General features: G+C 43.2%; 1 protein-coding gene across 3 annotated transcripts in view; it reads left to right on the top strand.

Moving 5' to 3' along the window:
* The first annotated feature begins 7,843 nt into the window (after window positions 1-7,843).
* Window positions 7,844-22,225, top strand: part of COP1 (COP1 E3 ubiquitin ligase) — a 124,303-nt gene continuing 109,921 nt past the window's right edge. The window contains exons 1-6 of one of the 3 annotated variants that reach the window (XM_058842795.1): window positions 8,321-8,403; window positions 13,893-14,017; window positions 15,022-15,081; window positions 16,550-16,647; window positions 18,068-18,144; window positions 20,508-20,627. In XM_058842795.1, the coding sequence (XP_058698778.1) occupies window positions 15,038-15,081; window positions 16,550-16,647; window positions 18,068-18,144; window positions 20,508-20,627 (339 nt within the window). In that variant the 5' untranslated portion in view covers window positions 8,321-8,403; window positions 13,893-14,017; window positions 15,022-15,037. Of the gene's footprint in view, window positions 8,404-13,892; window positions 14,018-15,021; window positions 15,082-16,549; window positions 16,648-18,067; window positions 18,145-20,507; window positions 20,628-22,225 lie in introns of all 3 variants that reach the window. The other 2 variants (XM_058842794.1, XM_058842793.1) reach the window with 2 other exon arrangements.

Here is a 22,225-nt window from a genome sequence, read left to right as displayed (position 1 = left end):
AATAACCGGGTGCGGAGCATCTTCACCTGGGCTGAGTTTGCCCTCTGATGGCAAGCACTGGTACTGAGAAGAAGCAAATCAAAATCATGTCTTCTGTACTCCAGCTAATCGCCCCGATGCTAAAGCAGCATGTTAGAGTGCTGCTGCCACGAAGGCATCCTCAGCTCCTGGGCTGAAGTTTTTCCCGGTGAGGGCAGCTTCTCCTTGACCATGACAGCCCAAATTGTGCCCTGCCTTACACAGGGCTGGGGGAGACAGGGGTGAAACTGAAGCAATGCAGGGATGCTACAGCAGCTCAAAGAGGGTAACAAGGCCACAGAAAGTTTTTTATGGACTAGTTTTAAAAAGAAACAAAGGAAAATAAGATCCTATGAAGACAGGCTGGGAGATTTGGGAGTGTTCAGCCTGGAGAAGAGAAGACTTCAGAAAGACCCCAGAGCCCCTTCCAGGTTCTAAAGGGGCTCCAGGAGAACTGGAGAGGGACTTAAGAAAAGTGCCTGGAGTGTGGAGTGGCAGGACAAGTGGAAATGGCTTCACACAGACAGAGGGCAAGTTTAAATGGGATATTAGGAAGAAATCCTTTCCTAGGAGGATGGTGACACACTAGGACAGGTTGCCCAGAAAAGCTGTGGTTGCCCCATCCCTGGAAGTGTTCACAAGGCCAGGCTGGACAAGGCTTGGAGGAACCTGGTCTAATGAAAGTTGTCCCTGCCTATGGCAGGGGGTTAGAACTAGATAATCTTCACAGTCCCCTTCAGCCCAAACCATTCTAAGATTCTATGACTTTCTACCTGCCATCTACAGCTTACCCCAAACAAACAGCTGACTTGTTCCAGGGGGTTCTTGCAGCACTAACCCCTGTTTCCAGACGTCCACCCAGCCTAGCAAAGAGACAGCAGGCAGGGGAAGCAGCCAAGGAGCTGAGGGCTGTCCCACACATGGGACAAGCCAGGAGCCCAGGGTAACCCCAGCACAGCAGGGCACTCATCAGAAAGGGTCCAGCCTGAGCACAGCAGGGAGGGCTGGATTATCATAACAGGGTCCACCAGCTCTCAGACACAGCAGAGGAGTCAGATCCTAGGCCCATCCAGAGGCAAGAGTAGATGAGGCAGGACTGGTAACCAGCTACCTGCCAACAGCAGAGGCACCAGTTCCCACCCATTGAGGTGGGAACCCATCCCCCTACATCCCTAAGGAGAAGTCCTGGGATTACCTTAAATATAGTGCCTAGGCCAACTGCCAGAGGATGTGTGTGTGGAGGTCCCAGATGAGGCTCCTCAAGGCAAGCAACCCTTCTTGTGCCCTTGGTCCTGACACGTGACATGATGCTGTCTCTCCTCTATTTCTCTTCCGAAAGAGAGAAGCTGTGGCTGCCCCGAGCCTGGAGTGTTCAAGGCTAGGCTGGATGGAGATGGGAGCAACCTGGTCTCATAGAAGGTGTCCCTGCCCATGGAAAGGGGGACTGGATGACCATTAAAGTTCCTCCCAACAAAAACCATTCTGTGGTTCTATGACTTTTGCCTTCCATAATAATAAATCTGAATAATAAAGGAGGGAGCTTTTGGAGATAGCAGCACATGCTCATGTTCGAAGATCCAAATGCAGTCCACTAAAACAGACTTGTTTCATACTGTAAGGGCACATAAATACACCATTGCCATCATATTTTGTGGGAGAGAAATCAGCCTAGACAGAGACAGATCATCTTCATAAAAATTATTATTACAGTAAGACAAGAAAGTAATAGACATGGTGTACTAGCTGAGTAGGAGTGACAAGAGGGGCTGAGTTTGGCCAGGTTTGGGGGGTGTCAATGGGAGCAGGTAAGGAACAGCTGAGCCTTGCAGCTGTACTGCAGGAGAACCAGAGAGTTTGGCAGAGCTTCAGCATCCCAAGACAGACCTGGGGTTGCACCAGTCTGGGACAAGCCTGTGTGTATGAGAAACCATCTCTACCCATGCTTATAACAAGCAGAGGGTTTAGTTAATATTTGCCTATAAAACCTACTCCTAATATGAGGTCAAACTCCTGGAGCAAAAGGATGTGCCGTAAGGGAACCTGCACTCTACCCCCGGACACATCCATTACAGTGTGGTATCTAATAATAAGATAGCATCATCATTTTTTCCTGTGTGAAGGGAATTTCATAATTTTGAGCAGTGAATCAGGTCTTTCTGCTGCTGTAGGTCAGACTCCTCTGTAGCTTTGCTTCAGTGCACACACATTGAAACAGCAGTTCCATGGATATTTCTTTTAAGTTCTCTATAGAGCCTGGAAACCTTGAAGATGGTATTTCAGTATTACTGAAGAATCACCAAATTATTTTAACCTCATTTTAGTTCACTCAAGTGAAAATTTCTCATCAGAAGACAAGAATGATGTCATTTTTTGCAGTGCAAAAATGACACTTCTACCATACACCTTATTTTTTTTGCTTTAAAAAATCTGACCTTTTTAAACACAGCAATAAATTTAAATATTTTATTTTTGCTGATTCTTGGTTTCTGAAAGGGGTTAAAACATTTTTGCGTAAAATCCCTATGTCAGCTTGGAGCTAGTTTAAGGCTGAGACATCAAATTTCATCTTGCAAATAGCAAAGGTGTTGTTAGAAAGCATTGGAAAAATTTTTTAGGCCTCTGTATAATCTTAAATAGAGTAGATGTCTCTAAGTATCCTCCCTCCTAGCACTACTTGTTTTTGCGCTATTAAACTAGAAAAGAAATTTTAAAAAAAACAATGAACCAGCTCAGTCCTCCACAGTTCCTGCTCTTCTCATATCCCAAGCAGCTTTAGTTAACCTAAATTGTATATTTTAACAACAAAATAATACTTGAGAGTCAAGTTTCAGGTGGTGACCAGACACATACCTGAGTTTCTATATGACCAATTAGTTCCTATCCCTGTATCAAAGCACGGTCACTAAGTGCATCATGCCCCCTCCTCAAGGCTCTTTGCTGTGGAGGAGATGTCTGCTGTGGGCAGGGAGCACTGAGCTGTGTTCCTCCATCCCCTCCACATCCCTACCTCTCTGTGCTTGACTTCAGGAATCGAAATTCAGAGATGTGTCCTGGTTTCTCTCGGTGAACTGGGGAAGGAGGTACTTGATGGTAAGAACTAGGTCTCCTGAATGGCTTTGCTGCAGGTTCACTCCAGAAGTTGCTGACAGCCTAATTTTCAGATTTATGGAGCATTAAGAATTCCCATTGACTCTGTAACCAGGTGATGAATCTGTCTACGCTTCATTTTTCTCAGCTATAAAATGGGAGAAATGGCATTTCTATCACTGACTAGCTGAGAGGTTAATGCAGTGATTATTAATAAAGTTCCCTAATAACCTCTGGAGCAGCAATTCCCAAGCCAGGGTGGCAGTTCCTAGCAGGGTTTGCTGAGCTCCTGAATGGACTAACGGACCCAGTGGAAATTAGGTGGCAGCAGCAGGCTCAGAAACAGAAGTAGAAGCAATTTTCCTAATGAGTCATCACCAGACCAGAACGGAGCCCGGAGCCTGGGAGGTGACTGTCACTTCTCCCAGACATGCAGCCCATGGATCATTGTGTGGAAGAAGTCTCACTGTCCCTGCAAGATGATCCATGCAGAGTATCCTTCATGATTTCTGTGGCTGTGCTGCCACTGGACATCATGGCTGCAGCTGCTTGTTGCAGGTAACTGGAGCTGCAGCTGCAAATGTCACAAACTAGGGGGTTGTATTAAGTAGGGTTTATGTACCCAAAAGAGAAGAATCTTACACTGCTATTAAAGTTCATTCACCTATAGACAGTACTTGGTTTCTCCTTCCTTTAATGCCATGGGTAGTGTGTCTTCTCTCTTTGACAGGATCAGAACTGATACTTTGATAGGACATTGTCAGTGACTGGCTTCAGAGGCTATAAAACACAGAAAAGTAAGAACAGATTCCTCCAGTTAGTCTTACAAAATGTACATCTGTCAGAAATACCAGTTTGTGTAAAATAACCACTAAGGACTATAGCTGGAGACAGCTTATCCCAAAGAAACTGATTTGTTTGCAGCCTAAGTTTCAGGCCACTTGGGAGTGGGTGATATTTGGGTGCTTGATCCACACACCTTTGAAGGCAGACAGACTTATCTCAATTAAAATTAAGTGAGGAAATGCAGGCAATCCTCTGGAAGCAGGACCTATGAAGTGTGTGCTACATGAGGGTGCAGGTGTTCCCACACCAAGACTTTCCCCTCTGTCTTGAGCCCATCATGAGTTGTGCTTCAATGCAAGATTCTGGCCTGCAGGCAGTGCAAAGACACACTGATGGCTGGAGGAGACAGAAAAACCTCTCACAGCTGATCTATCCTGTTTCACTCTTGTATCCTGGTCACTGAGAATAATCACAGTGTTGTTGATACCTGGGCTAAATCAAACTAATTCCTAGAGCTCAACTTGTACTAACAAGAACTAGAAGGTAACTGACAAATCATTGTTCCAGTGAACTTAAGAACTTTTTCTATGTCCTCTTTCCTGATTCTACACACAGGTACCTCCGGTAAGTGGCATCCAACCTTCCCTTAGGCTGCATACATACATTGTGGAACTGGTAATGCAAGGTAACCCCGGGTAAGAAGTGTCTCCAGGAGTCAGAGGCTGTTCTGGATGTACCTGGGCAGTGAAAAGAAGGTAATCACTCAGAGGGTCTCCAAGAACTCATAATGGTATCCTAAAGTTCAGGAACCATGGAGATCTTCCCCAGGTATTGAAGTGCTGGGTGTCACACTCATTGCCAGGGCGTGAGGATGCTGTGAAGGCCAGTTATGTATAGGCATAAGTGGTGATATATTTGATCTTTAACAGCTTTTACCAGTGTCATTTTTTCCTCCCTGAAGCAGTCAGTAACGACATCAGCAAGACTTTTAAAGGATCAGCCAGTATTTCAGTGTGAAACATGGGCTTGTGCACTTGCTAATACTACTGCTTACTACTTCAGAAAGTCCATTACAGACACTCATCCATAAAGCTTTTGATCCCTCTGGAAGAGAAGGAAATGAGACTTCCCTTTCTCTTAGCAATAGAAAATAAGCTAACAACTGGGCTGAAAGAAAGGATGAAATAACAGCAATTCTCTTTTGCTTCCACTGAAAACAAGGGGAATCACTACATTTCAATGACTTTATGGAGCTAATCTTGAGACCTGCCAGTCAGAAAGCTATTTACAGAAAGCAGGGGAACCCAATGGCTAAAAAAAATATAAATTCCAAACCCAAAAGAAAACACCAAAAAGAGCCCCCAAAATTATATTAAAAAAAATGTTTTTAATGACAGCAACAAAGAGTTAAATCATGGGAGTGACTCTAATGGCAGATATCAGCTTGTGAAGGTGAGACTGCTGACCTGGATCTCACAGGAACTCTGCCTTTGAATTTCCTGGCTTGAATCAAATTCCTCAGAGACATTTTGGGTTTTGCTGACTCCCCTGGTGAATTTTCCCAGCATGAGGGGTAAACATACAGAGGCAGATACCCAATGTATTCCAGCACCTCTGAGCTGGGAGGTCACAAGGAGCACTCCACAGCTCTACTGCTTCAGCTGCATCCCCAGGGTAAATCCAGAGCTGTGTTTTGCTGTGCTGCCTTTGGGACATTTGTCATCCAGCATCCCTGCCAGCCTGCTGCATGCCTGGGAGGTCTCCTGACCAATACTGTCCACCTGAAGCACCTTTTTTTTCTCTCAGACCAGTTTTACCAGTTGCCATACTGGTTTTACAGCTCACTCTGCTGTCCCTACTGGGAGGAGTGCTGCAACACTGATCCTTTTGGGCGTTTTCCCATACCTGGGTTTAGGATTAACCTCCTGAGGGAATGCCCTAATGTTTCACCACCTGCCTCCCCAACTCTAGACAAGTAAAGCTGACTGCAGACAATACAGTTACTCAATGCAGAGGAGGCAGTATGCTTCCATAGGCTGTTGAAAAAGAAATGAAAGGGAACAGCAAGTATCCCTCCACAGTACTTCTGGCCAAGCCAAGGAGTTGACAAGTGCTGTGTTTCATGAACCTTTCAGTCTGGCTTACAAAAGGCTGGGTCTGGGGGCAACATTTCTTATTACACCCAAAACATCTTTGGGACATCCTTTGTCAACACTTTACTAATTAACTTGTGCAGAAACTGGTCTGCCCTTGTTCTGTAAAACTCAGGCCTGCTGTTGGGAAACAGGAACCAAACAGGCTGTGGTCCTTACCATTGGGATTCCCACCCACCCAGGCAACAGAGAGCTGACTCAAACCTGGGAAAAACTGTTCATTCATCACCAGACATCTTTCACACAATCATAGAATCGTTTACGCTGGAAAATATCCCCAAGATGATCAAGTCCAACTTGTGACTGATCACCACCTTGTCATCCAGACTAGAGCACTGAGTGCCATGTCCAGTCATTTCTTGAACAGTTCCAAGGATGGTGACTCCACCACCTCCCTGGGCAGCCTTTTCTAATGCTTAACAACCTTTTTCATGAAGAAATTCTTCCTGATGTTCAATCTGAACCTCCTCTGGCCAGGTTGAGGCCGTTTCCTCTTCTCCTATCACTTGTTACCTGAGAGCAGAGCCTTATCCCCAGCTGGGATAAGGCCAGATGCAACCTCCTGTCAGGGAGTTTTAAAGAGATAAAGTCCCCCCTGAGCCTCCTTTTCTTCAGCATAAGCCCCCACAGCTCCCTCAGCTGCTCCTCAGAGGACCTGTCCTCCAGATCATTTTCCCAGCTCTGCTGCCTTTCTCTGGAGCCACTCCAGTCCCTCAAAGTCTTTCTTCCAGTGAGAGGCCCAGAACTGGACACAGCAATTGAGGTGTGGCTGCTGTCAACCAGCACCCTCATGTCCTCCTCCAGTGTATTAAACTGCCTGGGGCTGTTCTTACCCAAGTGCAAGACCAGGCACTTGTTGAATCTCACACAATTAATTGGCCTCAGTCCATGGATCCATTTCTTTGTGTGGGGCTGGATGGCACAGGATAAAACTCAACATGCTTAGAGATGCCTTTTGGGGTACATATCTAAGGTATAACTGCAGGTGAAGAACATCTTTTGAGAGACAGATCAGCCCTGCCCTTCACAGGATCTCTCTGTGGTGCTGGGGGATCAGGGAGGCTCTCTGAGTGACAGCCTGGCACATTTTCCTCTGAGGCCTGGCTGCCTTCCCCTCAGTGCTCTGAGGGAGATCACAGAATCACAGATTCAATTAGTTTGGAAGACCCATGAGGCCATGGAGTCCAACCTATGCCCCAACACCACCTTGTCAACCAGACCACGGCACCGAGTACCACGTATCACATGTCGTCTTTCCTTAAACATCTCCAAGAACAGTGACTCCACCGCCACCCTGGGCAGCCCATTCCAATACATAATCATCCTTTATCGTGAAAAAATTCCTCCCTATGTCCAGCCTAAACGTCCCCTAGTGCAGTTTAAGACTATGCCCTTTTGTCCTACCGCTGGTTGCCTAGGAGTAGATCCCCACCCTCGCCTGGCCACAACCTCTTGTCAGGTGGTCGTAGGGAGTGAGAAGGTCCCCCTGAGCCTCCTTTTCTCCAGGCTGAGCCCTCCCAGCTCCCTCAGCCGCTCCTCAACAGACGTGTGCTTCAGGACTGTGAACCACTAGGTATGGTGTCAGGGGGAGCGGCTTCAGGCGGGGCTGGAAGCTCCTGGCCCACACCCCTAGCCCGGCCCCAGGGCCCCGAGCCGGCTGCCGAAGCCGTGGCCGCGGCCGTGCGAGGAAAACCCCAGCCCGCGGCAGCCCCGGCTCCTGCCGGTCCGTGAGGGGAGGCGGCCCCGCCCCGCCCCGCCCCTCAGGGGGCGCGGCCCCGCCCCGCGCACGCGCGGCCGCGCTGACCGCCTGTCAATAAAGCTTGAACAAGCGCCGCGCCGGGGCCGCCGTTTTGGGGTTTTATTGTTTTTTTGGTTTTTTTATTGTGTGGTATTTTTTTCATTTTTCTTTTCTTTTTTTTTTTTTTTCCTTCCCCCTCCCCCCTTTTATTTTCTTTGAAGGAACTTTATTTTTCCCCCGCGCGCACGGGGATGCGCTGAGGCCGCTCCGCCCGGCCCGGCCCGGCCTCGGCATGTCGGGCAGCCGCCCGCCGCACCCCGCCGTGCCGCCCGCCGCCACACCGGCCTCCTCTTCCTCATCATCATCCTCCTCCTCCTCCTCCTCTTCGGCGGCCATGGCCCCCGGCTCGTCCTCTTCGGGCGGCGCAGCGGCGCGGCCCGTGCTGGTGGCGGCCGCCGTGTCGGGGTCGGGCGCGGGGCTGGCCCGGCTGGCGGCGGGGGCGGCGCGGCCCGGCGGCTCCTCCGCGGCGCCGGGGGGCGGCGGCAGGAAGAGGCCGCTGCTCACCCCGCTCTGCAACGGGCTCATTAACTCCTATGAGGACAAGAGCAACGACTTCGTGTGGTGAGGGCGATATGTCGCGATATGTCGCCGGGGGAAGCCGGGGCGCCGCCATGCCGTCGGGAAGCCTGGGAAGTGTGGAATAGCGGCGGGAGGAGGGAGCAGCGGCAGCCCCTTCTGGTGCTGGAAAGGCTGCTGCCCTCCGGGGATTGTGGCTTTGGGGTTTTCCCTCTTTTGTGCCTCTCTCTATCAGAAATAGTGTGGCCAGAGGGACTAGGGAAGTGATTGTCCCTTCTGGTGAAGCCACACCTCCAGTCCTGTGTCCAGTTCTGGGCCTCTCAGTTCAGGAAGGACATGGAGGTGCTAGAGCGGGTCCAGAAAAGGGCAGCGAAGCTGGGGAAGGGGCTGGAGCAGCATGAGCAGCTGAAGGAGAGGGGAGAAGGGTAGCCTAGGGAGGAGAAGCGGCTCGGGGAGGCCTTTAGCACTTTCTGTAACTCTGTGACAGGGTGTTGCAGCCAGGTGATGATCAGACTCTTCTCTCTGACAGCTAGCAACAGGACAAGTGGACGCAGCCTTCATCTGCACCGGGGGAGGTTTAGGTTGGGTGTTAGAAATAATTTCTTCCCAGAGAGGTTGATTATATATTGAAATGGGCTGCCCAGGGAGGTTGTGGAATCACCATCCCTGGAGCTATTCAGGGAACAACTGGGCATAGCACTCAGTGCTCTGGTGTAATTGACATGATGTTGTCAATGGTTGACTTGATGAAGTCATGGGTTGGACTTGATGATCTCAGAGGTCTTTTCCAACCTAACTGATTCACTGATTTTTGTCTGGTTTTGGCCCTGTGCAGCAGCATTGCTTCCACGCTCTCTGTTTTCAAGCAAAATAAGGTTATTCCTGGCAGGTTCCTCCTTGAGTGCACCCAAGTTGTTGGAAAGGCCCTGCAGCACGAGATGTTTCCTCACAGTGTTCTGACAACACAGCAGCTGTCTTGTTTTCCTGAACAATGTGACCTTCGAGTGGTCTGGAGCCCTCTGATCTTTGGATGAGGATTCAGCAAAGGATTATGTGCCCCTCTGAATGGGACTCCAAGGAGCCTCATGATGGTTGATGGCTCCAGCAGAACTGACTTTGTTTGCCCATGTTTCTGGGAAAGGTTGTCTAGTTTGATACAGCAATAAGTGTTATGTCAGGCCGGCACCTAAAACCAGATTAGTAAGGAATTTCCTCAGTGATGGTTTAAACATTTTTCAGATGTTGTTTTTCTAGCATCCAGCTAGAGCTGTAGCTCATAGCTGGAAATCAGTTTTCGACATAATTGGTAAACTAAGGCCCATGGTTTGAGAGCTGTTGGTAATTTGCAGTTTTGAAGAAAACCTATTGCTGGTGGGTTTCAAACCTCCCAACATAAGTAGTTTGATCCAGCTGGCTGGATGTGCTAAAATGTGAGAACAGGAAGTAAGGTCAGGTGTTCGCACCTGAGAAAGGCAAACAGGGAAGAGGTAGTGGGGAAAAGATCAAGTTGTAGGTGAGTCACATGTGGAAAGAAAATAGTAAAAAAAAAGAAGATAAGGGGGCCACAACTTCCAAGATGATTTTGACAACTCTAACTCAAGCTCTGACTTACAGGTGAGGATTGGATGTGAGGCATCTCCCACAGGACAGGTACTGTCTCAAAACCCTGTAGGCTTAACTTTACAGCTTGTGAAGTGTTTAGCAGAGTTGATAGGAAATATCTTTGCTACTGAAGTGAAAACCTGAAGCTGCTAAGAAGTTAGTGGCAGAAAAAACAGTAAGTAATTCTTGTTAGGAGTAAGTAATAATCAAAAATTACTGCTTATGACTGTAGTTAGTAGTTTGCTCAGTAGCAGAATGGGGATGAAAGGACTGCTGTCATCAGCCAATGCCCTGCTCTGGCTCTAGGCCATGTTAGGTGGATTTAAGAGCTCTTGGTGTGAGCTCAGTTGCTCACAGGTTTTCTGGTCATGGGGTATGAACACAATTTCAAGTGCCCATTCTCCTCTATTCCCTCTACTCTTACACTCTGGCAGTAGTGTTCTGCCAGCATGGCTCCCTGCCCCTTCTAGTCAGCTCTTATTTCCTATTTTGTTTTCTGTTGTAGAAATGAGGGGTTTGGAAAGGAAATTACACCCATAACCAATTTGTAGACTTGAAGTATTTTTAGATGGTTCAAAAAAGCTGAGGTTCTTGCTTTATTTCTGCAGGTAAGCACTGTGCATGCTTCAAGGAAAACCTATAATTGGCTGTTTTCTCCTCATTGAGAAGCACTACTGACTGAACAAGTGAGAGGGAAGAAATCAGCCCAGTAGTACTCAGGGAAAAATGTCTTTTCTTAGGGTTTACAAGAGCTACATTAAGCATACTGAAGTGTGGGTTAGAAGCTTTAAGAGCAGACAATGATTATAGTTAACTTGGGTTTTTCGCTGCTGTATATTTCTGTGGGCTAAAGGGCTTGTTCTTACTTAATGTTCTAGCTTCAAATTACAGTATCTGTCTTTTTTTATTTGACTTAGCAATACAGTTATGTAGAAATAAACCAAACTGGGCAGCTCTGGAGTTTTGAGCAATGTCCAAGAAGACAGGTGTGTGTTAGTTTAAATAATTGATTTAAACAAGCTTTACATATCTCATTGTGAGAAGTAGAAATTTCCCCCATGCCCTTTTTGCCTCTGTAAGGACTACTCAAGATGCTGCCAGCTGCAGCGAGCACTTGATAATTTTTCTGAACATGAGCTGTGAGTTGCTGTTAGCCACAGCTGTAAACTCAGTGGTAGATTGTGCCCATACCAGCTGGAAAGTGGGAAAGAGTAAAGAATTTTGGGTTAGTTTAGAACATCAAGGTGGAAATTCCCTCAATAGTATTAATATGTGCAACCTCCCTGTCTTCTGAAAGCACTGTCTCAAGTGAGGCTGAGGATCTAGGGTAAACATTGTCACGTGTTGCTACTTTGGGTTGTGAAATGTTTAGCATGTGTATGCTCAGGAGTTTGCAAGTGTCTCCTGTTTGTGGTGAATGTCAGTTCTGCCTGGAAATGTGTAACTATGTGCAAATAGGTCTGACTTAGTGGACAGCTTTATTATAAAAGGGAAAACTTTGTTTCTCTTAGTGCAGGATGCAGAATATAAAGGTATTTTTGTGCTGCTCCTGTAGCCAGGTGTCTTTTCACTTGCCTGCAGAGTGTCTGAAAGGGACTTCTCTAATCAGACAATTATATCCTGCCCAGCAATGTAATTGCTTAGTTTTCCCAGGCCTGGTATTAGCTGTCCCTAGTCAGTGGTTGACTGAACCTCTTTAAAACCAGTTACTATCTGCTTTGCTCCCTGGATGGAGTGGATTTTACCTGTCTCTCCAGTGGCTACTTCATACCAGTCCTTGTTTCTGAGCTCTGGCACAAATCATGTGTGGAAGAGGAGGTGTTGTGTGCTGATCTGGGGATCAGCACCCAGTACCACGGCTCAGATGTGGGAAGGGCTGTATGCCACCTGGACTTGCAGGTTCATGGGTTTTTAAAAACAGTTCTTTCCTCAGTTTGTTGCCTGTTAATCCAGGCATTGGCTGAGTGTTCCCATGTTTGTGGTCTGGAAAGCAATTTTAGTAGGGTATATTGCAAATTTGCCCTGAAGTCACAAACTAAAACAGAACAAGCTGTTTGCATACCATGTACAAGAGGTCTTAGTACCTGTACCTTCATAGTGAGTAGATAGTAACAGCAGTGATCTTTAACCTGGCCACCTTCCACGGGAAGGACAGAGCTTGCAGCAAGGCCTGGTCTCTGATTAGACCAGAGAGGAGCAGAATAGGAGGTGGGCACTATAATGAATCTTGTTTGCTGTTGGAGTATATTTAAATTTCATAGTGACCACTTCAGGAAGGTGTTTGGGTGGCAGTAGGGTGACATTAGCACTCTTGAAAGGTGCCTGGAAAACAACTGGCAAAACTTACAGCCATGAACTTGGTTAAAATGGATGTTTAAAATGTTTGAGGTCTGCTCTGCAGAGAAAGAATGGTAAGCCTTTGCAGTTCTGGATTAAAAAAGAGTCTTTATCAGATACTGATGCCTTCTTTCCTAGAGACCAGTGACATTTTTGACTTGCTGAAGTAATTTGCATCCTTTTAACCTGAGTGCTGCTTTAGACAAGTAGAGAATAAGCTACCTCGTGCACAGATGCCTTGATTTCACCATACTTCTCCTTCCCTTTTTCAGTGTATACTGCAAACTGTAGTATTTCTCAAGTCCTATCACTCCTTTCTTAACTTTCCCTTTGTGTTAGATTAGCTTCAAACAGCTGTTGCGTAGCAACTTCCATGGGTTACAGTCAGCTTGGCTTCAGTAGGTATTAAAATATATCAATCTTGTTTTCTCTTGTAACTCAGGGAGCATTTCAGGGGAAAAAGTTCTTAATGAAAACTTCAGTACCATTAATGATGTCCCTGCTACTGAATAGCTGTATTTGTTGGCTCTGATTGCTTTTTCTCAACTATTTTGCCTCTGTCACTTCTGCAGTCAAACGGGTATGAAGGAGTAGTTTGGGAACAGTGATCTCGTGTGACTGGCATGTTAGGAGGTAATCTTCCTAATTTGGTTCTAATTTGTGATGTTCTCCTGTAGACAGAGGAGCATTACAGCCTTGTTGTTTGCTGCAGGGCGTTATTAGGAGCATTACCTCTGGCCCTGTGGGGAATAGCAGTTTCTAGCATGATACATAGAGCGTATACCTCAGTTATAGACTGTGACTGAAAGAAGGTGAAGAAGTTGAACTGTTCATCACCAGTGCCAGTGGGGAGAAACTACCCTTAGTTACTCATCTAAGCCAAAGTCTTTGACTTCCTCTCTTAAAGTCCAGCTAACAGAATTCAGAGATGCCTTATTCTCCTGCTAATAATCTGCCTGTGCTGGTTGAGTTTGCTTGTAATTTATTCTGATTAAACAGTGCCTTGGAACTAAATAACTTTTAAAAAGTGACTTGGACTTCTGAAGATGATGCTGCTCAAGAGAGGTGTAGAAAAAGGTCTGCCAGGGTGGAAGAGGGACAGGTGTGGATTAATTATTTTTGAGGCCTCTTTTGAGATGGCTCAGTGGAGAGAGTAGCATTCTGGTTTCATTTGTTTGGCTTTTTGTTGTGTTTATACAGGCGACTTGGTGGAATATTTAAGATGACCTGGCTCATATGTTAGGCTGGACAAACCTTTCATGACAGCCATGTTTTCCAGAATGGTGATTTAGAGCAGGAGCCACAGCTTCACCTCTATGTGCTTAAAGTATAAAAGTATTTAAGAGGTGTTTCCTCTCTCCTGTTTTTGTTAAGATTTGTTTTCTAATGGGGTAACAAACGTTAGTATACTCTAAAATAGATTACAGAATGGGGGAATGCCTTCTGTGGAGTGCTCCCCTTCCCTGCTCAGACAAGCATTGCTTTTTGCAGTCTGATCCTGATTTTGGGTTTTGGATGCAAAAAATATTCCTGCTTTGCAGAAGTTGTTAACAGTTTATTAACAGCTCGATCGGTGAGAACTGTCTTGTTGGCAGGAGGTGGGAGGAGGCTGTTTCTGAAGAAAACAAGTGCTGGTGAAAGCCTCTCGGAACTGAGATTGGTGTGGACTTGAGGGAGTGAGAGGAGAGCGTTTGGATCTCTGTAAGGCATTGAAAACAAGGTGAATCTTGTGACACAGCTGATCTGTGTGTTATGTGCAGAATTGTGATGTTGCTGCTGGTGGCATCTTGCTGGATAGCTGGCCAAGACCTGGAAACGAGTATGTACACGGCAGCAAATCTCACCAGTTATCAGGGAGAGCAGCCATAGGAGTCACTGGAAGTGTGATGGATGCATCACTCCTCTTCTTTCATTTGTGTTTCATTTTCCTTTCAAACATGTCACAGACACTTGATGAGCCAGACTTCTTCCACTACCTGTCTCACTGGATTCCAATCTCTTGTGCTCAGGTTCCTGTGGATGTGCTTGCCTGCATATCCTTCTCTTCAGGTCCCTGCTTGGTTCTTGGCGATCTCTCACAGAGAGCTGGCTGTGCTCTGGTCACTAACTAGTTATTCTACCTTTCTCACCTTTGGCTTTGTGTCCGCCTGCTGCCTGTTGGTTTCATCCTGCTCTCCTGCAGCCTCAACCCTGGCATTGCTCTGCAGGCACACCCCCTTGTTTGCACCTTCTCCACCCACTTATTAGTTCTTGTTCTCATGACATCATTACTATTTCTGATCTGCTCTCTTTGTGCCACTTCTAAAAATTATAGATAGCTATTGGCTGAAAAAAAAAAAAAGAGAAACTAGTTATTGTATCATTTATTAATACATTGTCTATTCATGTAAAAAAAAAAAATCAGGGTTTTACGGACATGAAGGTTCTTCTGCAGCCTTGCTTGTTGAAGATTTGTTTGGGTTGTTTGCAGGTGTTAAAAGCTTGAGTGAACACTTACTGGTTCCTAATTGTAGCAAACTGCAGTATCATTCAGAGTTCAAAGAACTGTCGATTGCCCTTTTGATCTTTAAACTGCTTGGTTGTTTTTGCACTAATATGTCCTTTCATTTTACATATAGGTGATTATTACCTAAGCAGTAATTGGGTGGTTGCTTTGAATTAATACTTTTCTTCATATTTTAACACAAAGACATCTTTCTGATTTTTGTTTTGCTTTGTTTTCAGCCCCATCTGTTTTGATATGATTGAAGAAGCCTACATGACGAAATGTGGACACAGCTTCTGGTAATATTTGGTTTCTTGTATTGCATAAAATGTCCATCTCTTGCAGCATGTGCAGGCAGGTGTTGCTGTGATTCCCTTTCATTCTGAGTTTGTTTCTTTTCTGTTATCTGTCCCTACACTGAAGAAAGAGGTTTAAATAAATTTTTAAAAGATGGGTACCTGTTAGATTAAAAAACCAAATCTGAGTGTCTTAACCATATAGTGCTGTGCCAACATATTTCCTCTGTAAAGAAATAAAATATTCATAAACTGCTGCTAACACCCGCTATCCAGAGTCAGAACATTTTGTTAATTTACCTCTATTGGCATCACCTCTGTAGAGGTGTTGGGAGCAATGCTGGCAGCTCCTCCTTGCTTTTGTGCAAGACCGTGCACAGTTTGAAGTGGCTTGTACATTGTATATTGCAATTATTTTAAACCTTGTAAGAGAGGATATGCTTCAGGCTTTCCTGTTGTATTGAATTGGCCTGGCTTCACTTACTTTTCAGTGTGTTATCTCTGGCTGTCATGAGGAGCAAATGTTTCATGAAGGAGTGCAAGAACCCTCTGGGGGAATTTCTGGAACCAATTGCTGCTGCTTCTTCCCTCTAGGGATTGGTATAAATCTTGAACCATGATGTCCTACAGTGTCCTCTCTGTGTTATACTCTTACAGCGTCTGCTAATTAGAACTAAACCCTCTAAGAAGTAACATTATAGTAGTATAAAGTACTTTCTCTAGCAGCAGATTTAGGTTTCAACTTGTAGCAGGTAAGATAACAGCTGATTTTGTGCCCTCTGTGGTAACACTTGGTCCCTGTGACCTGTAACTTTTTAGAGGTCCAAGATGAGAAACATTGAAATACCTTTATTTAGGAGGAGTGGAGCAATGTTACCACCTGATGTCTCTGTCAGGAGCTGACATCAAGCAGGTTCTTAATGAGATGCTTAAACCTGATGCTGAAGTGCATCTTCTCATTCCTCTGTCCATTCAAGAGTGAGCACCTCTGAAGTCACTGATAGTGAGAAAAGCAGCCATGGGGAGAAATATGAGAAGTTGGTGAAGGTGTTTCCTCTGCTTAGTTACCTAAAATGCTTTTAATGTTGATTGCGAAGTATTTGGCTAATCTGGAAGAGTTGCTTCTGAGTAATTCAATCTGTTTGCTTCCTCTGCCTGTGGAAGTGGTGGGGAGCATGAATTTGAGATGGTATTGTGGCTGAAGTACCCACATTGCAGTAATCCTCAGGGAAATAAGAGTGAAGTACTTGACTAAATTTTGTAATCCTTGCCAGAAACCTTTGCTTTCTGCTGTAGCACACTCTGAGTTCAAGCACTGGAACATTTTGACTCCACTGTAGGTTGTTGGCAGCACAGCTGTTAGCTGGCAACACACACATAGCACCTTGTCTAAGGCTGTTATTATTTACCTTGTGCTTATGCTTTGTTCCTTCATGAGAGCTCACTTGTTTTGTTTTTTGTTTTTGAACAGCTATAAATGTATTCACCAGAGCCTGGAGGACAATAACAGATGTCCCAAATGCAACTATGTTGTGGACAACATAGATCATCTTTATCCCAACTTCTTAGGTAAGCTTTAGGCTTGCTTGCATGAGAAACATCTTAGTTGTTAAGGAAGGCAGGCACTTACTTGTAAATTTGTCCTGTAAATTACAGTCTTCTGGATGTTGAAAACAAAATCCAAATATCAGCCCCTTGGTTGTCATTTTTATATTAAAAAGGTTAGTAGTATAAATTGTTAATACTGCACTGCCTCCAGCAGTTCTATGTGCTGAGTGACAGTAGTGAGATTAACTTGCTGCTGTTTCCATACTATGAAAAGCAAAGCTGTTTTCCTTCTGGCTAGAGATGTGAATCTCTTTATTTTTGTTTTCTTACACTCTTGTCTGCCTAATGATAAAGAACATGCCCTGTTTACAAAGCTTGGACACTGAAAGGGTGGAGGCTGTATTAGAAACTGCTGTTTTGGCTGCTGTAGTGAGGCCCATATGATGGGTATAGGTGCAAATTAGATACAGAGAAAATATTCATACATATACCTATATGCAATCCTGAGTGCTTCTTAAAGAGGGAAAAAACGTTGCTAGGTGGAAATACAGTTTAAAACTTAGTTTTGTGGAGAAAAGATTAAAGGAAACACATTGCAGTGTGAAAAACCAAATTAAAGCAAATCTTGATTTCATGTGCTGAGATACCCATTTAATAATAAATGTCTGAAAAGCCACAGTAGCCAAGGAATGCTTCAGAAATGGGTATCCTGATTTAGACCTAATCATGTTGTGCTGGAGATGGTGCTGAGGCAGGTCTTGGAGTACATGTTGGGCCAAAGAGTGTGTTAGACCCATACCCTGTCTCTAACACTATAGATACAGTATAGTATATGTATACTAGATAGTATATAGATATATATAATATAGTATCATGTAACTACTATACCTCTAAGGGATTTGAGGTATATGCTGGAGGGGGAAGAGCTTGTGTACATATGTGTGCAAAGGGTTAAAGTTACCTTTCTCTTTACTTTTGCTAGATTGGTGTAAAATTAAAGCAGAAACATATCTTTAGAAATGCACATAATAATTCAAGGAAAAGTTGTTCTAAACAGCTGTGCTTATTTTTTTGGCCTGTAATAGGCCATAAATCTTACCTGATTTATCTCCCTCATACTCTTCTGTGATATACTTTTGCCTTGAAGTTGAAAAAATTTTTCAAGGAGCCATGGGTGTTTAGAAAAAGGAACTGAATCAATTTGGAGGATGTGTTGCCTTTTTTTTTTAGTGATGATTTTTAAGGAGTCTTTATATATGTTACAAAAATCCACCAAGGAATAAATTGATAAGGAAAAAAAGTGGAGACATCGTCTACTGTTTTAATTACTGATAAACTTACTGTGGAAGTAATAACTAAAGTGAAAATATTGAGATAGAATCTTTCACACTGGTTTGGTGAATTTTAAATCAATCTCTGACATCTTATTTATGTTTTTTAGTTAATGAATTAATTCTCAAACAGAAGCAAAGATCTGAGGAGAAAAGACTCAAACTGGACCATTCAGTGAGTAGCACCGTATGTTCCAACTTTTTTACTTTATATTTAATTATAGATTCTGTGCAGCAATTGTAATTATGTGTCTTAACTGACAAGTGATTGAACTGTTGAGCTGATGCTTTAACTTGCTTTAAAGGGGAATAATAGGAATACCAGTGGCAGTAGATCCCTTCTACCCTGTTAACTCCTTTTCTTCCCACCAGCAGTATGTGTAGAGAAGCTGTGTAAGCATAGGCAAGCACCCTTTGATGTATTGCATATAACCTGGGGAACTGCCCATGGAAGTACACTTGTTTAGAGGTAATAATTTTCATTCAGTGTTGGAAATTACAGCTACAACAAGAGCAGTGAATGATTAGAAGTGCCATGGGCTTCTCTGATCACATGTGTGTTCTATCAGGAAACTGGAGGAATTCTAATACCAACCACAAGAGGGAGAAAGATACGTTTGGAGTGTGGTGTTCTGGTTCAGATGCCACATAAAACTGCCTGGGTTATTGTCTAGACTTGCTTCATGTCACAGAATCAGAGCAGGATCTGCATCCTCAGTTCATCAGAACCTCTTCACAGCACCTGTGGATGCTCTTATACATTAAGATCAAAAAGAATATATGACATGAGCCAAAAAACTTGCATATTTGTCTTACTGTGTCTGACATCCTTGTCTTTTGTAATTCATAAATAAGATTGCAAAATAATATTAAAAATCACAGAGCTCCTGTTTTTAAAAACTTTTATTAAAGTGGTATGAATTTAGGGGCTGTGTTGCAGAAGCCAGTGCTGTCAGTGTTTGAAAAGAGCATTCTTTTAAAGATTCATTGGTTTACTCACAGTAAGTTTTTATATTCATTATAAAATATGCATATTCCATATTTAATATAAAATATGCATAAACCAGATATTACTTGAAGTGCACACAGCTGACCTGAAGGCATGCACAATAGCTTCTTGGAAATTTGTTTTATTCTTTAAAAGCTATGCTTGTAGATGCACCTGTTTTTGATAACTGTCAATAAGTGAACAATATACCATAACTTCATGCCCAAAACAGTGTTGTCTACCTTTTGGCAGCAAATAAAAATTAGACATCTGTTAAAAGAGTAACATTGCTCCTGTACCCCTGCTTTAATGTGCCTTGTATTACTTTTGTGGTAGTAAGGGAAGTCATCCAAAACACATGGCAGCAAATGCAATAGTCATGGTCTCATTAACAAATCATGTTAAGGCATGTTTGAACATCTGAGTAGTTGAGCAGTACTGCAATTAACTAGTGCATTAATCTGTTAAAATGTCTCAAATCCTGTTCACTTGCTTAAAAATTATGGGGTTTTTTCCCCAGTTACTCCAGATTGAAATTGAGTTTTTGGCGTGAGTAGTTTCATAGGTTCTGTTGAGCACTGTATAAAAAGTTCTGCGTTGTATATGGATGTTACATATTTTATTTTTCTTAATCTAGTTAATACAAAAAGGCTACAGCCTCTAAGAAAATATCTGATTTAGCCTGGATGGCATTTCTAGTTCTTGCCAATTTAAATAACTTGATTTAGTGTCATATCTTTTTTAGGACAGGATTTTTTAACTCAGCTTTGTTTTTTAGATGTTCTTTAGGCCTCTCAGCTGTTCCTGTGGGTTCCTGAGGCTTTTTGATGTAAGGTTGTGCAGTCATTAACCTATTATTCAGGTTTTCCTGTGCTTAAAGATACCTTTTTTTTTTTCCTTTTTTTTCTTTTATTTTTTTAATGGAGAAGAAGAGAAAAGAGCCTTCAGGGAAGAATAGGCTATGTAGTAGTATTTTGGTCCTCCACAGCTCCAAGCAGTTTAAATGAGATCAACCTGATGAGCTCCATCTTCTTCCCAACTTTCACATTTCCCTTAGGAGGAGTAATGTGAGAGGTGTCAGTAGAAAAAATAAGCTGATGCTACCTTCTTTGATTTGAGTTCAGCATGAGGGTTTTACCTATTACTTGGCCTTAAAAAATTAAAAGGTCTTGATGCATAACAGTATTTCAGATGTAATACAACTGAGCTTGGATAAATGTGGAGTTTTTTATTTTCTCCCTAAAGAAACATGTTCTCAGAAACTGGGGTACAAATCAGATAAAATTGTTGCTATGAAATAATCTTTTCCCAGCAGCAGCAGCAAATATGCTTTCATGAAGCACAGATATATTCCAAATATGATAAGAAGTTCTGCAGTAGGTCAGAGGAGCCATATCCTATACACATGGCAGAATTGGGAATCTGGATACATGAAAACTGTTTTGCAGTTTTAGAAAGGGATGAAATATTGCCATGTTGCTTTTAATATCTGTTGTTGGATAGCTTATATAGCCCTGGATGGCTTGGACTCACCATCTCTTCATCTCTTGTTCTCTTTTTAGAATGGCCACAGGTGGCAGATAATTCAAGATTTGTTGGGAACTGACCAAGACAATCTTGACTTAGCCAATGTCAACCTGATGCTGGAGCTGCTGGTGCAAAAGAAGAAGCAGTTGGAAGCAGTAAGAAGTTTCTCTTCTTTAAATGAACAATGTGTATTTAGAGGCTTTTTCTTTTGATACCTTTTCCTGGGAGCAAGATTCTATAGGTGAATTAATTGCTCAGTATTTTCTCTTGTGTTTTGGTGTTTAAAAGATGACTGTTTTGCTGACCTTTGTAGTGAAGTAACATTTCAGCTGTGATGCCCATAACATGCTTATAATGCTGTTGCTGGCAGGGTTGTATAAACAAGCAGGGAAAACAGAAAAGGATAAGAGAAAATGACTCAGAGAACACAGAAAAGCACGTGAAGAAGTTTGCTAATTGTCTGTTGCACTAGTAAATGTCAGATCTTTCTGAGTAATAAGCATGAAGAAGTCCAGAATAGAGATTAAATAATGAACACAATGAGTGTGTGAAAAGGATCACACAGTTTCTGCTGGAACCCACAGAATCTGAATTACCACCTTTCCTTGAAGGTTTTTTTCAGTATTTAATGCTTGAAAGAAAAGTTCAGGTGTCTTGTTTATGTAGCTGATTTGAAGATTTATCCAATATGAAGCAAGCTGTTCCTATGATTTAACTGGAATATAGTTGGTTTGGGTTAGTTCTCCATGTATTTGGCCACTCTGCTTTTCATTTCAAGTGATTGTCTTCAAGTTATGAGCACCAGACCTTAGAAACTAGACTGGCTTATTACAGAATTTGACCCAGTGAATTTTGAGTAGGAGAGTTTTAACAGGATTTTAACAGTGCTTTAAAATAGGTGAGGAAAAGTTGTATTGGGAATATCTTAACTTATTCACTCTTACAGAATCAATATTTACAACTTGTGGTTCTGATGGAAAGTAAGTAGCCCCAAAATATGCTTGACTATTATTAGCAGAACTGTTATGCTGCCTTATTGCATGGGAACTTGTGTTCATTGTGGTTCAGTGAAGTTATGGTTGGGGAAAAAGACAATAGAACTTTTTTCTCTGTAAGCCTTTTTGTATAATTTGTGACAAATCTGAAGCAAAGAAGGCATATGACTGAATGTATGAATATTTCATAGTATGAATATCTTCTAAGGATGCTAAACCTAAGAAGTGAAACCACACCTCACATTCAAAGAATAATTTGAGTTTTTCTTGTCTAGCTTTACTTGCTTCACTTATATTATTGTCAGATCATGGGGAGTAAGAAAATAATCTCAGAAAAGTAGTATTTTTGCATTAAATGTCATTATTGTTGCTGTCCCCTCTGCTTTTCATGGATTTTGTGTGCTCCTATGTCTTCATCCTTTTTGAGTGTATGTTTACAATCCTTTAATAATAAATATTTCAATAGGTTGTGAAAATAAGTCTTGGAATGCTGGGATATGATTAGGGCTATATTAATGCTGGAATATAGATCTTAGTTTTCTTTCCTCTTGTGGTTCTCTTTATCTTGCCCTGTCAAGTTCTTGCCTAGTTTGGGTGAAAATACTGGGCTGATGGCTGAGGTAAATAACCTGCTGTGAAAAATACTAGAAAATGATGGTTTAGTTTCATCAGTTGAATAGTCTTTCACTCTGGAGAAATCTTCACGAGTAACTTCTACATAAGCATAAATGTAAATTTTGGGGAAGGTTTTTTATATA

The sequence above is a fragment of the Poecile atricapillus genome, chromosome 7 (genome assembly GCF_030490865.1).
Source record: "Poecile atricapillus isolate bPoeAtr1 chromosome 7, bPoeAtr1.hap1, whole genome shotgun sequence".
Classification (NCBI taxonomy): Eukaryota; Metazoa; Chordata; class Aves; order Passeriformes; family Paridae; genus Poecile; species Poecile atricapillus.
Note: the sequence above shows the minus strand (reverse complement) of the source record. Positions and strands in the feature narration are given on the sequence as shown.